At 39.8% G+C, this 15,624-nt stretch overlaps 2 protein-coding genes across 2 annotated transcripts in view; one reads left to right on the top strand and one right to left on the bottom strand.

Annotated features, from left to right (window-relative positions):
* The window catches only part of cfdp1 (craniofacial development protein 1), a 30,616-nt gene extending 23,635 nt beyond the window's left edge, over positions 1–6,981 (bottom strand). The window contains exons 1-4 of the mRNA XM_080736818.1: positions 6,701–6,981; positions 5,934–6,075; positions 4,284–4,521; positions 2,744–2,856 (exon numbers count right to left, since the gene is read on the bottom strand). Coding sequence (XP_080592944.1) covers positions 2,744–2,856; positions 4,284–4,521; positions 5,934–6,075; positions 6,701–6,767 — 560 coding nt within the window. The 5' untranslated portion in view covers positions 6,768–6,981. The remainder of the gene's footprint in view (positions 1–2,743; positions 2,857–4,283; positions 4,522–5,933; positions 6,076–6,700) is intronic.
* Positions 6,982–9,909: 2,928 nt separating this feature from the next.
* On the top strand, positions 9,910–15,624 carry tmem170a (transmembrane protein 170A). Its single transcript, XM_080737716.1, has 3 exons — positions 9,910–10,106; positions 10,954–11,124; positions 11,396–15,624. Exons 1-3 carry the CDS (start codon positions 9,992–9,994, stop codon positions 11,524–11,526), a joined length of 417 nt encoding a protein of 138 aa, XP_080593842.1. The 5' UTR covers positions 9,910–9,991; the 3' UTR covers positions 11,527–15,624.

Here is a 15,624-nt window from a genome sequence, read left to right as displayed (position 1 = left end):
ATCTGACAATTTATTTTACAATACATTACTCCACGATTACATTTATTTTAGACCATACAAAGGCAGTAAAATAAGGAAATAAAATACAAAATAATGTTCAAAATAAAAATAAATGATCACAGGTTATCCAAGCCTAAACAGACATTTTGAAATTGCTTAGAAATGTTTATGGTATAGTGGATACATCACTAACTTAGGTTTAGTTTAAATTACTAAAATGTCATTAAATCAATTTGAATCAAAATCATATTCCATGGCCCACACAGGACAAACAAATGCATATGAATAGCCATAAACATCTATCGTGGAGAAAGTTCTTGCCTAGAGCTGATACTGCAGCAAATCAATGCCATAACGTAAAAGCTCTACTTGAACGTAAACATATGGGTGTGACACCACAGATTACACCGTACAACATGCATCCATCATTGCTGTGGTGATGAGGTCTTCCTGCATGTGATATATGTTAATCATATGCTGTGATAATTACACTGAATTTCAATAGGAAATGATGGTCGACAGCCTGTTTGCCTGAACACAGAATGGGCTGAACGAGAGATGAGCTCATTTGGAAGATGTTAATCATGCGTTGCGATAATTGCCTGCGGTTTCTGTCATAGAGCTCAAGCTGTAGTACTGTCCCATATGATATCCCATGATAAGGCATATCATGTCATTCTCATTTAAAATATCTTTCCAGATTAGAACCTATATATGCCTTATTTTGTATCATATTGGAACATTCACCTCAATAAAACCCATAGTAAGAAAGGTCATGAATGTCATTTTCCTTCCTGGTGCTGGTGAATCTCATTTCAATCATATTTTCCTCCATGAACTAACGTCTTGTTGTTGTTTTTTTAAGATATTTTGGGGGCTTTTATGCCTTTATTGATAGGACAGTAGACTGACAGGACTGGGGAGAGAGATGGGGAGTGACACGCAGCAAAGGTTGGTTGGGATCGGGAATCTAACCAGCGACACGCTGTCAGGCTACACTGAGCCTATGTGGTATGCGCCTGGGCCGGTAGGCCAGCAGGCGCCCCAACGTCTTGTTGTTTTGTCAAATCCTATTTTGGATTGTATTAGTTTTTTATGGGAAATACACTTTATATGGGTGCAACTGCATAACTATATCTGCCTCGAGATAAGCACCTTTCCTGTGTGGTTGGTCAAACAAGCAAACACACATACTGTATATGCAATCAGCTCCTCTTTTGCCTCCCGTGTACATAATAGAAAGCAAGTATTTTTGTACAAAATACAACTGATTAAGTATAACCCTAACCTAATTCATATCACCACCAAGGCAACTTCCTCCTAATCAAACACACCTGAAAAAAAATTAATTAAATAACATTTGACTTGATTTGAAAAGCAGTAAACTCTGCGCAGAAGTCGCAGAACCTTATGGTAAAAAGCTAAAAAGTCAGAAGTCTCAGCCATAGAATACTACAAATAATCTAAAGCTGATGCTGACAGCAGATTCATTTGTGGAGCTTTGCTCCCATCTTGTGGTTATGATTGGGACAGCTAAAGGCATCATTAACTATAAATCAGTCATAGCTCTGTTGAAGGTATTTCATGCCAATTACAGGCTAGATTCTTAGGTTTTGACACTGACGGCAATCAAATAAAATCTATTTTTTGAGCTGTCATTATCTATGCACAATGATACACACTGAGAACGTATTACTGTTGCATAAATGCATACATGTTAGGGATGTCACCGAATAATCGATTTTCGAATATTCGTTCTATTAATCAATATTCGATTTTAATATTTCATAATCGAAAATCGATTTTTTTTTTTTTTTTTTAATACTATTTTTTGGCTTAGTTAGTTTCAACCAAAATATAGAATATAGGCTAACAATAGTATTAATGATAATAGTAAATGGCCATTGATTTATTATTCACACCATCACCAACTGTAAACTGTGTAGACAGAGTGAAGGAGCACAGCAGAGTGGCAGCTGCCTGCTACACACTCCCCTCCCCCCTGTCTCAGACACAGGTGTGATTGATTCAGGCTTGATTGTTTGGTACTTGGTGGCCATCATCAAAGAAAAGGGAAAACAGCGTCCTCTGTATTGTAAAGCATCACAGAATCTGTTCTTGAGAGATTAGGTGAACAGTACACTGGCACACTAAAAAGAAAGATGAAGAGTAGTAGTTAGGCTACCAATTACCTGAAGAGCCATGTTGTACATATGTAAATGTGCATTGAAATCCAGTAAAAAAAAAAAGAAAAACAAGAAGATTTTTTTTTTTTTTATAAAAAAAAAATAATAATAATTAATTATCGATTTTCGAATAATATTCGATTATTGCTATAGAATAATCGATTTTGATAAAGGTCCATTTTTGACATCCCTAATACATGTACACATGTATATATATGGCCTTAAATGCTGAACATTAGGGTAACTGATTATTCTCCAATTTCTCTACCAAGTGAACTATGGTGATATTACATAGTTTGCGTGCGTTGATTTACTACACAGACACATTTCGTTATTTCTCTGCCTCTTGATGAATCGGAAGGATATATCTCTCTCTTTTTTTTTCTTTTTTTTTTTTTACAATGAATCAGACTCAGGATCTCTTACGTTCCAAATTGGAACTTCCCATTATACCCCGGCCCAATGGGGCCCATATACTTCAGTGAGGAGGACGCCAGGGGTCATGTGGAAACCGGGCCCTGAAAAACGTACAGTAAGTGAAGTGGGATCACTCATACCTGACCTCCTCTCCTGCGAAATCAAACACCTTGGTGATGGTGACTTTGGAGGGTTCTGAGGACTTGGCAGGTTCTGAAGACGATAAAGACCCCTTCGATGCTGATGATTCAACCTGACAGAGAAAAAAAGTAAAATATTTCTCAAAGATTCTGGCACCTCTGGCAGGTCCTTGAGGTCATACCAACACGATCAACCTGATGATATGAACTACCCAGCCTTCATTTGCCCTGCATGAGGGGAGTGGAAAAAAGGACTAAAGCTGTATCATCACTAGGGCTAATAACGGATATTTAGGTTAGCATTTCTTTATAGATAAAGACAGAAAATTAATAACATACCTATAATTTAGCATTGTATTGTTGGTTGCATCTGGCATTTTGTTTTATAATGCATTTTTTTTGTCATGGATGAGATGGTCGACTTTGAAGAATTAATCAAATTATTGAATAGTGTGACGAACTTCATTTCGCTATCACGCGTATGGGGTGGGGATTTCAGCTACAAAGTGCTAGGTATGGATTGGAAGATGGGAGGGGGGGGGGGGGGGGGTATGGGGACATTCCCTCAGCCCTATGTTCCCCAGTCTAGGATTAGGCTTGGTGTTAGTGTTGAGGGAACATAGGGCTGAGGTAACATAAGTACACTCCCGGGGGTATGGGGTGCTTGTGTGTGTGTGTGTGTGTGTGTGTGTGTGTGTGTGTGTGTGTGTGTGTGTGTGTGTGTGTGTGTGTGTGTGTGTGTGTGTGTGTGTGTGTGTGTGTGTGTGCGTATGTGTGTGTCATACCAGAAAATAGCCCTTTTATTGACATAAGGGATAAAATAAAATGAAATATATTGAGATGGGGTATTTGGTCAAACTGTGGAAATTCATTTTCTCTGTATCACCCAGCTGAATCCGTCACTTGTGCCTGCGATCATATTGTTCATTGTTCATATTGTGAATTAAACACAGAGATATTAAGTTTAGATGAGTAGTTAATTCAGCTCTCTAAACAGTATATACTATACTGTATGTGTTGCTTGCTATACAACTCCTCGCTGTTGGAGAATAATACATGGCTCTCTGCTAAATTGCTTGATCATAATCAACTGTTGCACAACTACTTTGGGAAAGCTCCATATACCTGCTGTTAGGGATGGGACAATATGAACATTTCATATCACTATTATTGTGACAACATTTACGATATTATCGCGATAATCAAAATCCATTATCCTGGGGCGGAACATTTGCCAAAAAAATAGCAGATCTACAAGCTCACAACGCGTCGCGTTGCGACGGGTTTGATAGACAAAGATAGACTAAGACATTTGATAGAGTGAAAAAAAGACTGAATCAAGTATGTATATTATAAGTACCTTTTAACAATTATAGAAGGTTTAAGTGGTACCGGATATGCAGCTCGGCAAATAGGAGGTGAATTGATCCAAGTGCATGACGGAGGACGATATCATGATAAATTAAATCTCAACAATACGATTATAGTGAGTGTTTTTTATCACGATAAACGGTAATATCACTTATCGTCCCATCCCTACCTGCTGTGCACTTGAAGACTGTGGGGTACATGACGAGGGTTTGGGTCTGGATCCAACATCACTTAGGAAACTGGCCCAGAGATCATCTGCCTTTTTCTTCTGACCCGAGTCGACATTGTTGTGGGAGGCGTCGGTTCTTCCCTCTTCAGCATCCTCCAGCGGCTCTTCTTTTTTCTCCTCTGCTGTACTACCTTCCTGCTCTTCTCCCTCTAGTTTCAAACAGCCTTTCTTCCGCTTTCTGTGAATATTAGCAAAACAGAACACAAAACATCTTTAATAACAACTAAAACAGCCTTACACACACAGCTTTCATTGAATGAATAAATGCAACCAAACAGCCCGTTTGGAAAGTTGACTTTAGTGGCTGGAAAATGACAGCAGATTTCAACTACACCAGCAGCCAGTACATAGAAAGTGTACATTTTCTTCAATAGCATGACTAGCTCCTTTCGGAACCTCTCACTCCACTGCTACGCAGCTCCGAGATGAGGTTCCTCCCCGTCGTATGCCAGAATCTTCTGGCTGGGTGGACGATCCGCCGTTAGCGATCACTTCTTACCTTTGGTGAACATTCTATCCAAAAAGTGACAGGTTTCTGCTGATCTATAATCGTTTTACTTCTTTAGCGTGGAAGAAAATCGAAGCACTGGGTTGAAATAAAGACTTTATATCGCTCATTTTGTCAGCCGGTCCCATGTTTTTTAGACATTCCGGGAGTTGCGGCCGCATAGGATAACATTACTGCCTCCCCTGGTCACGTGGTATATACACAACGGGGAAAACACAAAACCGGCTGACATAATGAGCCATAATGAGTCTTTATTTTAACCCAGTGCTTCAATTTTCTTCCACGCTAAAGAAGTAAAACGATTATAGATCAGCAGAAACCCGTCACTTTTTGGATAGAATGTTCACCAAAGGTAAGAAGTGATCGCTAATGGCGGATCGTCCACCCATCCGGAAGATTCTGGCATACGACGGGGAGGAACCTCATCTCGGAGCTGCGTAGCAGTGGAGGGAGAGGTTCCGAAAGGAGCTATAGCATGACTAGGGCAGTAAAAGCAATAAAAGCCTTTGCAAGCTTCCTCCATACAGCTGTTAGGAAGGTTGGATAGTGTATTCATTGGCCAGGTGTGCTAGGTATAACAATGGGCAGGGTTTCAGGTGGTCTGCAAATTATATTCTGCTCTTTCTTCTGGAGCCAGACTGATGTATTATTTGTGGATTATTTTCAGTATTGGCAATTACCAGTATGTAGCTTTTGTGTCCCGATTTCAAGCCACTTTCAACGTGATGTCCCTATTTTGGGCTTGGCATTACATTTCCCCAGCTAAATGATTTGATCGTTAGGAACCAAATGGACCCTTAGTTATGTCAACTCTCAACACTCTAAGAGTTAAATGAACACTGTTGAGGATTTCATTTCACAGTGTAAAGTGGGGTTCCAGTCCCAGAGTAAAAAAAAAATGTGTATCTATGTGTAATGTGTAACTAGGGATTGCGAACAACGAACCACTGCCTTTGTACTCCATTTGTTCACCTGGGTCAACACTGTTCTCTCCAGACATTCTGGGCCATCAACGGTTGGTATTAGAACTTTATATAGATGCCAGACAGCATCATAGCATCTTGCTTGCATTTACTGCCCACCTCATGCCGATATCCTGTCCCTTCTTCTTTTTCTTCTTTGTGGTCGTTGTGGTTCCCTCATGACCGTGTGGCACAACATCATTCTCATCAAGAGGGTCTTCTTTCACACACTGGGTCATGTCATCTTCACTTAGGTTATCATCTAGAAACAGAGCGAGAGAGACAGGTCAGAGAGACTCAAAGTAAACATACATACAAACAAAACATTTGGCATAAAAAGATTTTTAGCTGTGAACAACACTGATCTGAAAGAATGTGACAAATTGTTGAAAGCTATTTTCAACAATTTGCCTCGGCTTTCTAGGATCTCCTTTTAGTTGACCTTGTACCAGTGATTTGTACTGTCATGAAACTGTACTTTTTTCTATTGCAAACTTCTAATAAATTCTTCAATCAATCAATCAATCAATCAATGGGATGAGTGTGTGTGTGTGTGTGTGTGTGTGTGTGTGTGTGTGTGTGTGTGTGTGTGTGTGTATCAAGTCTCTCACTTAATAACGGTATTATCATCAGGTAGTAGGCCTATAGGAATTGACTTGATTTTCGTTTCTCAAAAATCTAAAATTGGTTCATTATCCCAATTTTATAGCCTCTGGAAAATGCTAAAATGTTCTGATTCATATTTTGTTTTGTTCCTTTTTTGTGTGGAACTGACAGGTAAAAGCTCTAGACTAGACCTGTTTTCCATCTATGCCACATTGACTGAAATATTGTCTTTATTTTGAAAGTTGTATGGAAGATATAAAGTATGACATAATAATTCTCACCTGACGGTACGTAGTCTACGTCCTCATTTGACGAATAACCGTCGGAATCATAATCGGAATAGTTCATTTTTCCCCTCCAAAAGACGATTCAATTCTAGATGCAAAACAATAAGGTGAGAGAGAGACACCGTTGCAAAGCGCCGTTAATGCTATGTTAGCCCAGAAACCTGACAAAGTCTCTCACAGTGTAATGTTGCTGTTTGCCAGCGATGCTTTATTATCAAACGGTACGCGTAAACAAGAGGCTGATGTCCTTTCAAAAATAAACATACACTACAAAGATTCAATTCCAGTACATGAAACGTGTGGGGCAGGCGAGCGTTCAGTATTCCGTCATACTTGCGCTAGTCAGTACGTACACAGGATGTGACTTTTGCTTGGCGGAGTTCACAATAAGAGCATCATTGGCATTTTGAGAAAAAAATAATGCTGTTATTTGTTCCAAAAGCCTAACCCCTAAACATAGTTATAGTCCAGTCATTTTAGGGTTAGACCCGGAACAAATTGCAATAGTAGCAAACTCAACTGATTCTGTATCCTCATTATGTCCTTAGTGAGGGAAAAAAAGTCCCAAGAAATCCCACCGGGGCAAAGTTTTGAAAACGACCTATCTACCTTCACTTACTATACACTACAATATAAAGGAAAAAATGACTGAAAAAAAATCTGCTTTAAGTGGGATGTGAGGGGTCTAACTAGGGGTTTGTCATCATGCTGAATCCATTGCAGGCATTTGTTTTGCACAAAAAACATTCTGTGGGCTAGAAATGGCCTTAGAAAACAATACACGTATGGGTGCGTTTTCATGTTAGTCGGAGGCCTTAGGGTTTTTTTTTTTCTCGTGCTAATCAGTCTAAAAGTTCAAAATTTTGCACAGATGTAGTTCAGGGCATGCTCTAATGATTTAGCTAGGGCGCCCGAGTCTGCAACATTCGGGGTCGCCACAGCGGCCAAATCAAGTTGGGCTCCCATCGACTTTAGTGATGAAAAGTGATGAGTCATCACTTTTCAGAGTTTTGTTGGTGCTGTGGCGACCCCGAAGGTCGCAGACTCGGGCGCCCTAGCTAAATCATTAGAGCATGCCCTGAGCTACATCTGTGCAAAATTTTGAACTTTTAGACTGATTAGCACGAGAAAAAAAAAACCCTAAGGCCTCCGACTAACATGAAAACGCACCCATATGTGTATTGTTTTCTAAGGCCATTTCTAGCCCACAGAATGTTTTTTGTGCAAAACAAATGCCTGCAATGGATTCAGCATGATGACAAACCCCTAGTTAGACCCCTCACATCCCACTTAAAGCAGATTTCTTCTCAGTCATTTTTTCCTTTATATTGTAGTGTATAGTAAGTGAAGGTAGATAGGTCGTTTTCAAAACTTTGCCCCGGTGGGATTCCTTGGGACTTTTTTTCCCTCACTAAGGACATATTGAGGATACAAAATCAGTTGAGTTTGCTACTATTGCAATTTGTTCTAGGTTTGGACAAATTTTGGCCTAAAATGACTGGACTATAACCCTGTATATATATAAAATCTCACAATGCGACATAGCTCTGTTTACACAATGCTGTACCCCTCCCAATGTATATGTTCCCCATTTTCAACTGTTTTTATTTTATTTGTGACACTTGCTTTGGCAATGTAAACGTATGTTTTCTCATGCCAATAAAGCTCGTTTGAATTGAATTGAATTGACTAATGGAGGTTAGTCATACTTGACTTTATTAGCAGCTTGCATAAACAAAAGTAGGCTACAGGATACACGGTCTGCTATTAAAGAGCATTTTCAAACCCAAGAAAGCATTGGGGTCCTTTGTACTCAATGCAGTGAAATGATAGGCTAATGCGATAATAATTAAAATGTAATTGATTGATTGTTTAAATAATGTTCAGTGGTAGGCCTATAATAGTACAATCATTGCAAAAAGCCCTAATGACATGGCACCTTAGGCCTACAGGAAATCTTGTGAATATAACATTATCATATAACAATAATTTTGTAAATCTCTATGAGAAAAAATAATGGCAGATTCTTTTTTTGTGGCACCAGTAAACCACACCCACTGCTATGACCTTATATTTTATTTCGAAGTCCAAAACCGGAAGTTAATGCATACACTTGACATGCACGGGAAATTGACGGAACCGACGGAATGTTATTTTTTTGTGTTGTTTTTTTTGTCATGTCTGACTTCCTGTGGTGGTGGTGGGACTACAGCAAGCCCAAGCGATCAAACTTCTTTAGCAAGAATCGAGGTTCGAGGAATGTGCGTCCAGGACATCATGCTACAGCTACACACAAGCCAGTACTGTTAATGTAAGGATTCCGACTGCTCAGAGAACAATACAGGACATTACATAACCAGTGGTGTAAAGTAACTAAGTAAATTTACTTAAGACCAAATATTGTACTTTTACTCCACTGCAATTATTTGAAAACTTTAGTTATTTATTACTTTGTAGATTTGGATTATTATTACAAGCATGCATTTACTACTTGTCTTAACCCTATTTAAACTTGGCTATTTGAAAATAGCCGATCTACAAGCTCATGCACAATAACCTCGCATTACCAGGCTTTCCGCTGGGCACAATAGGTCACGAACTCACGATGCCACAAGTGGTGTGCTTGTAGATCTGCTACAAAATACTTTTACACAATTTAGACGGATTTTACTTTTGGTACATTGTGATGCCAATACGTTTGTACTTTTCCTATTTTAAATTCCGGTTTGAACAGTTAGAGTATTTCCACATTGCAGTATATTGATACTTTCTTTTGCTCACCCGACGGCGCCGCGACCTGGCGTTTCCCAAAGAACCTAAGCACAACGGTGGGGGCCAGTGGTGGACAAGGAGGTAGGGAGCGCTTCGCTGTGTTCACTTGGACCGCGCGGAGGTGCCGAAAGTCGGAGGGCCGAAGATTTATTTACTATTCTGTCCATAACGGCACATACGGCGCGCCTCCGTCGTCATCACCCAGCCAAAACAAGCACTGCTTTCCCTTGCAGCCCCCCGCGCCCCCAGCTTCGCGCTCAGGGTCATTGGGAAAAACGTGGATGCGACGGGCCATGCAAAACCGTGACGTGACGTCAGACAACGTCGGCACGTCAGACCAGCACCACCAAGTTGTGTGTTGATAGTACACTAGCGTAGCTAGCAGCAGCTACCGTACCTTCCTGTGCTAGCATCCACTTCCACCAGCGAGCAGTTGTTGCAGTGGCTCCGTCTTCATCCATTCTCTCATGGGTTTTCTACGCGGCACACTCGCTCACCCCCCTGTGTAAAGACATGCAGAACGGGAACAACGACATAGGCTTCGTCCAGCAAATCCTCAGCTTGAATTTGGTGCCGAGGAAAAATGGCACCAACCGTGGAAACGACACGTCTCTCGCCGACTTCTCAGGTAGGGGAGGCTTGTTTACAGTGTCTTAATATTACTGCAAAACCACAAGCTATTACGGACATGGGCTCTTAGACACGACTTCAACCATCGTATTTGACTATAGTTCCTAATCGGTGCTTTTCTTTGGCGAGGCTGTGTTCTTGTACTGAAGTTATTATATCTCGATCCTAGCCTGATGCTAAGTGGGGGTTTGTTTACAGTCGCTAAACTAACTTCCTGGTCAGACACAATACCAATCACCATGTCCCCACCTTCATTGCAATGATATGAGAATAGGAAGTAGAGTTGTCTGTGACTTTAACGTTTTACTTGCAGGATTTACATCATCTGCATTAAAAATGTCAGCCTGTAATGTGCAAGAGAGGTTCATTCAGTCCATTATGAGAGAAGCATAGTTGTTATGCAAGCAGCACGTCACAGATTAACGTAACTCCACAGATTTAGTATGCTATGTTTTATATAAGGTGAGTGGGTTAGAGTAGCTGTAGATTCATTGACCAATGCTCATGTGCATGTAAATGCATTAAACTGTTGCTGGTATTGGCAACTGAAAAGTTCCAATTAAATTTGACCTTACAAGAACAGTAATGTTTCCCAAACAGTGGGTGGCAGACATATTTTCAAGGGTACCTTTCTTTATTGTTTCGTACATTTTTCGTGACGTATTGTGCATGTGCTTGCTTGTAGATCGGCTATTTTCAAATAGCCAAGTTTAAATAGGGTTCAAGACAAGTAGTAGCCTAAATGCAAACTGTTACACATGCTTGTAATAATAATCAAAATTCAATCAAACTAATGAATAACTAAAGTTTTCAATCTGAATGTCACTCCTCACTCCCCTTTCCAGAGATGTGGTATGGAGTGTTTCTGTGGGCAGTAGTTTCCTCGCTGGTCTTCCACTTGCCTGCAGCTCTCATTGCCCTGGCCACTCTGCGACAGCATAAGATGGCCCGCTTCATGCCCATTGCTATCCTCCTCATGGGAATTTTGGGGCCGGTATGTGGAGGCGTCCTCACCAGTAAGTGTGCCATTTTATTAGTTGTTTGTTATCATAACAATAAGCTGTTAAAAAAACACGCTGTTTGGAATTGTCCCTCAGGGTAAAATGACTCGCATACACAAAATATATGCAAGTCTAACTGAATAGATTGGTTTGATTATAATTTTCCTGTTTCATATCAAGGTTTGGGATTCACGATTAATCTGTCATATCGGCATAGGCCGATGTCAGCCTTAAATTGCAATATCGGTAAACCTCACAGAAAAACCTGTGGTGTTTGTGTTTACAGGTGCTGCCATCGCTGGTGTATACAAAGCAGCCGGGAAGACTATGATTTCTTTGGAGGCACTTGTTTTTGGTGTGGGGCAGTCATTATGCGTCCTCCTCATATCCTTCTTGAGGGTGCTCGCCACCCTTTAGCAGTGGGACAGTCTACCCTGGTAAGACCAGACACCACACCATGATCAGAGCCACTGCATTTGTGGCTTAGAACTGAGGCTTATCCTGCTGTTTCACAAGACATCAGCCCTTCCAAATGGCTTTATTCCAACAAGAGAAGTTGGAAACAATTTCATCATGCTGAGGGGACGGCTCGAGAACTTTCCCAGCACTGGGTTGATTCAGGCACAAAGGAAAATAACAGAAAGTATTATATACTGTATGTGTAATGAACTTGTTGCCTGAAGGTAAGCTATGGAAATGGAGACCATTGTGTTTTCATGAGCTGATCCCATGGCAAGTTGGCAACCCTTTAAGTTGTTGATGAATATCAGCCACGGGGAGCATAACACAAGTGGACATAGGGTAACAGTAGGATGATGTTGACCCCAAAGGGCAGTGTGTCCCTCTGGGGTCATAATGCTGCCTAAGGAGAGGCCCTGCCACTGACAGAGTGTTTGTACTATTTTATAAGTATGTCTGCCCATCTCTTACATTCTGTCTGTTACACCTTGTTATTTGCGGCGTGGCTCTAATAGGAGACGAGACGTCTAGAAATGGTGCGTCTGTGAGTCCAGGGATAATCCCGCAAGGACCGATCAGCGCCAGATTTCTTGTGCACGTTACCAAGGCCAAGGAAGTAACCTGTATTTTATTTCTTTCCTCACATATTGTGGATACTTTTAGAAATATTTATTAACTTTAATTTTTATAATAACTGAGGTCAGGTCGGGCTGAAACCTTTCCCAAACATGGGGTCATAGGTCATACACTGGCCACACAAAGTGTGAGATCTGCATGGGAGCCACGCCGTTATTATTAGATCCTGCCTTGTTCCTCTTCTCTGGGACTTGTCGGGCTAGGCTATGCTCCTGTCAGTGAGTAGAGGGACGTTCATGGCAGTAAGCAGACAGACAAATGGACTGTTAAGTCAGGTGTGTGCTAGATATATGCAAGACTTTGGCAATTTTATAAGAGGCCTTAATTGATATTTTATAATCAGATTATTTTCCAAAGTGATGTGGAGATGTGTGTACATATACTGTATGTACATACTGTATATACTATTCATATTCCACTTTTTATTTTTTAGATTTATTTCTAAATTAGTTTTTACCTGTGTATTCTCCCAATTCCTGAACCCTGAACACATATCCCCCCACTTATTTCACACATGGATTATGTTGGAGATATGTGCCACTTTTTCAGAATTTCAGGTTTTTATGGCACACCGTTCTTTCCTACTTTTATGTGTTGTCCATCTTCATATCCCTGAGTTTTAAGGCAAATATGAGATGTATCGTATTATTTAATATTCCTCTTATTTGAGATTATCAGAATTATGTTCTATGTTTCTCAGTGAAAAGAGCAGAGTTTTAAACGTGATATGATATACAGGGATAGGCTGGCTGACACGGGTTGAACAATTTCAGCAGAGCTGAAACAATGATTCCTGAAAATCAATAACATTCTTTGATCAAGTCCCATTCCAGCTTGTCTCTAGAAACTATATAATGCAAAGCATATGCTACTAGAGAATGAGTGCAAAATGTTTTGTTTTTCAAGGTTATCCAATCTGTATATATTCTAAATTATGTGGAGTGAGGAGAAACCTAAACTATGCTGGATACTGTCTCTAGATTTGCTTTTTCTATTGTGACCAAACATAAAGATTTTTCTCTGCAGTAAATGTGCAGACATGTGTAAGCCTTTTAAACCTGCAATATTTGTAGGGTACAACTTAGCAAAATTATAAATTCCTCTGGGAAATGCTTTTAAGCCTTGTTTCTTTACTTTCTTAGTGATGTACTTTGTTTTCACATCTGTAATTGCATAGCCTATATACCATGTTTGGAGCAAATCCTATTCTCATTTTTCACAACATTTGGATTGAAAAGCTGTTTTTATTACTGGAATATTGGATGGTTTCACAACCAGCAGGTTATCAATACTATCTAAATTATAAATTGAAGAATTCTTCCTGACAAATCTATTGTGTTCAACTGTTGATTTAGGTATACATGTTTCAGGGTCTACCACAAATTGACATTTATATTTGAAATAATATTTCAAGAGACACTTGGGCAAAACTCAGTTGAAATATGTCTGTTATGGAAGCATTAGCCTTGTGACCAAGTCTCTTTATTTCGCTTCGTTCAACTGAGGCTAGCCGATTCCTTGGCATTCTAGGAATAAACGAAAGAGGCAATCAAGAGTGCAGAGGGAGAGTGTTTAGTTTTGCTGGTGTGTTGCAGTTGGTTTCAGTCAGGAAGAGTACAGCACACACGGAACAGAGGGGGTAATCAAAAGATGTGATCATTATTATTAGCGGTTCTTTTTTGTAATTCTTTTGTGTTTTGGACAGAACACTTTGCTTCATAGTCAGTGTAAGTTATTTTTTTCTGGCCTTTATTATTTTTTTTACTTCCTGCTGTTTTGTGTCACTGATCGGCTAGCTCCCTTAATGGGGTTCAAAGCTGACATAATACTGATGTCATTTTCATCTATTCAAACCAAAGAGAGCCTATAGCTTTCATAAATTGTTAGGCACTTAGCAACAAGTAGAGATTGTTTTGTTGAAACAGGAAATCCAATAGCTCCCAGATTCAGAAAGAATGTTAACTAAATGAATGTAGCTAAGCAGTAAATACAATTCAGTTAATTTCTTTTTATTGCTTAGACACAAATCATGTTATAGACATACATGTGGCGAAGGCTTTAGAATGAATTGCATTATTTCCTGTCAAGGTGATAACAATGCGGGTAGTTGTGTGATCACGGACTAGACTTGTTTGTATACCAAGCTGGTACACACGTCCCATTAAATGCTTCCAGGTGTTAACTCCTCTTTGTAATGTATCAACATACAATACACCTCAATAATTGAGAAAGGGACAAATTATGCATTGATTAAAGAATGGTCAAATTATCTTTTGAGACAAAAGGAACACAACTCAGTCACATCAAATTATTAAAATGACTTATTTAAACTCACGCTATTGCACAGACAAATTGTCAAGAATTTCAAGAAAACAGGAGGCTGAAAAGTGCAGACTAACAAACTTTGAGAAAAGTAAAACTGTAAAGACACTGTATTTGATTTTAAGTGGTTGAAATAATTTGCCTCATGATACTAACTTTTAAAACTTCACAGGTCCCAATTAAGCTGTCATTCCACTATACCTCGCACCTTTGTTGAGAAGCCCTTATATTTAATATATTCATATTTTGCAGCTGAACTCCAAAGCAACTAATGTACAACTAGAGAAAGGCATGACGGAATCCTTTCCTTTTAAATTAATACCACAGCTCTTATCTTTAGCACTTTTCAGTGTTGTCACATCCCTCTTTGTAAGCATTCAGGTCAATTCCATTGGAAAGTGGTGGGTATGAGAGCAACGTGCTTTCACATATGAACTCTGGAAAATGTCAGAGGAATCAGGTCGGAACATTGTCCGGTGTTGCCCTTTCACACATGTAGCAGGCAACAACAGACTGTCCACTTCAGTCCGTTTGATCAGGTGAGGGGCAGTGTCTGGGTAGTAGACTTATTATTCTTTTAAAAAATGTCCATCCACAGATTGATTTAATTGCTTGACATGCAGTCTGCCATTGATGCACTTATGCAAAATACTTTCCTACCAAAGTAGGCCTAATGTAGACAATGAGCTACAACATAGCTCTGTGCTGGATAAATAACATCGATCTATGTACAGACGAGAGCAGAGGTAATTCGTGGCAGTGTTGCATGTCAGATCCTACTGAGTCTGACATTTGCATTCAGTTCACACATGCAGCCCCACCAGTTAAAGTCTGGAAAACCTCCAGGTTACAATGCATGTGTGAAAGGCAGTGAGGCACATACCCAACCAGGTATTGAGGTACAGTGTCCATTAACTAACTTATTCGCAATGCAAATCTCACACTGTTCATTTTTCAATAGTGTGGAAATGTTTTGTTAGATTAAGACAGTGAGGAAGATTATACACCAATACTGTAGGCAACAAACAGATATTTGATTTAAAGGGGAAGACCACCCATTTTCAATATTGAACTATGTCATGAATATACCTTAGAGGA

Source organism: Nannobrachium achirus (assembly GCF_963921795.1).
Source record: "Nannobrachium achirus genome assembly, chromosome: 11".
Classification (NCBI taxonomy): Eukaryota; Metazoa; Chordata; class Actinopteri; order Myctophiformes; family Myctophidae; genus Nannobrachium; species Nannobrachium achirus.
Note: the sequence above shows the minus strand (reverse complement) of the source record. Positions and strands in the feature narration are given on the sequence as shown.

Excerpts from the sequence above, each read along its gene's own strand:
- tmem170a (XM_080737716.1), top strand. The coding sequence starts at position 9,992 with ATGCAGAACGGGAACAACGACATAGGCTTCGTCCAGCAAATCCTCAGC. Across the intron at positions 10,107-10,953 it reads GTCTCTCGCCGACTTCTCAG|AGATGTGGTATGGAGTGTTT; the intron begins GTAGGGGAGGCT and ends TCCCCTTTCCAG. Across the intron at positions 11,125-11,395 it reads ATGTGGAGGCGTCCTCACCA|GTGCTGCCATCGCTGGTGTA; the intron begins GTAAGTGTGCCA and ends TTGTGTTTACAG.